Consider the following 1,608-nt stretch of genomic DNA (forward strand, 5'->3'; position numbering starts at 1 on the left):
GAAAGGTCGAGGAGCCGGGACTTGAACTCGGGACACCCAGAGCACAACGGCACTATATGTCGGCGCACTGCCCACAAGGCTATTGGCGCCGACACAATTACATATTTTAAGGGTTAAATACATGTGTGCATCCCCTTCACACGTTCATATTGCATTTCATTTGAAATGTTTAACTTCCTGTTTAACTTCCTCTATTTTTCTTTTAGACATACCTGCTATGGCAAATTCCCTGAAGGCAAATGTAACACTGAAGGCAGAGAAGGAGATCAGAGAGGAGAAAGAGGGAGCTAAAGAAATGGCTGACACCTTGGATGAGCCTGCAGAGGAGGAAGAGGATGAAGAGGAGAGAAAGGCACGGGAGGCAGCAGCCAGAGAGAGAGCCACTCAGAGGCAGCTCATGGCGATAGAGGAGCTGGTGCAGACAGAGAGGAACTACCTGAAACATCTGCAGCTCTGTACGGTCACCATCCACAACAACCTGCAGAAACTACAGGTAGACAAGTTCTCTAGCAGCCATTTTCAAACATTACATTTGTTAAATTGCAGTAAAAGTCCTGATTTATCTGGTATGGTGACACGTGTTATTCTTAAGACCAACAGCTTTCTGTGTTTTACATGTATTGCTTCTATCACCACTGAAATAAAGCACTCTGAAATAATTCTTATATTAATATAAACATTAACAATCTAATCAGATAATATAACAGTTAGTTCTGTTAAAGCTGTATTTAACACATGGCCTCTAAACTGAAAAATGCAATTAATTTTCAGCAAACCTGCCATGTGTGTATATATATATATATATATATATATATATATATATATTTATTTTATTTTTTTTCAAATTAAATGTTCTTTTCATTTTAGAAACATTAACATCAAATAATTTGGTTGTTACATTACGTACAGGTCACAACTATTAACAGACATCATCAAAAACCAAGCAAACGTACTATATATCAAACAATGTGCAAAAAAAGGTAGTATTTAAAAAAAATATATAATAATGATGACAACAACATATTAAAAGAGTAATCAAAAAAAAAATTTATATTATTATTTGAATCCATCTGAAAGGAATGAGAAATAAAACAGAAATAATGTTTTTTTTTATTATAATTATATTATTATTATTGAGTGTATACCTCATAAATGGGACTAAATGATTTAGCTTTGATAATATCATATTATTTGGGTCTCTTGCAGCCTCCTCCCCCAAACCTGGAGAACATGTTTCAGCACATAGATGAAGTGATGGATGTTTCCAGCAGACTCCTGAGCCTCCTCAACCAGACACAGATACGTCACAGTGACCCGAAATACCTGGAAACTCTCTGTGAGTACAGCCAGACAGGCTGGAATTTCTGGTTCACTTTCAGTTTACTTGTCACATTGTCTATGTGTCATGCCCACCCACAGGTCAAAATATTTTGACCCCTGAGCTCATGAGTGAAGAATCCAGAACTTGAATTTCAAGATGGTAATGATGATGTATAGAATGTTTCAATTTATGTCCTTTTTGGAACTTGACAGTCTAAATAACCATACGCTTACACTACTGTTCAGAAGTTTGGGGTTTGTAAGATAAAAAAAAAAAAATGTTTTTGA

The 1,608-nt window shown here is 36.1% G+C and overlaps 1 protein-coding gene across 3 annotated transcripts in view; it reads left to right on the plus strand.

Moving 5' to 3' along the window:
- The first annotated feature begins 42 nt into the window (after window positions 1-42).
- LOC107756706 (Rho guanine nucleotide exchange factor (GEF) 37) overlaps window positions 43-1,608 on the plus strand; it is a 15,609-nt gene continuing 14,043 nt past the window's right edge. Inside the window, exons 1-3 of one of the 3 annotated variants that reach the window (XM_016573920.1) lie at window positions 43-123; window positions 207-493; window positions 1,207-1,336. In XM_016573920.1, the coding sequence (XP_016429406.1) occupies window positions 218-493; window positions 1,207-1,336 (406 nt within the window). In that variant the 5' untranslated portion in view covers window positions 43-123; window positions 207-217. Of the gene's footprint in view, window positions 494-1,206; window positions 1,337-1,608 lie in introns of all 3 variants that reach the window. The other 2 variants (XM_016573921.1, XM_016573919.1) reach the window with 2 other exon arrangements.

This window comes from Sinocyclocheilus rhinocerous, unplaced genomic scaffold (genome assembly GCF_001515625.1).
Source record: "Sinocyclocheilus rhinocerous isolate Xijiao unplaced genomic scaffold, SAMN03320098_v1.1 scaffold892, whole genome shotgun sequence".
Classification (NCBI taxonomy): domain Eukaryota; kingdom Metazoa; phylum Chordata; class Actinopteri; order Cypriniformes; family Cyprinidae; genus Sinocyclocheilus; species Sinocyclocheilus rhinocerous.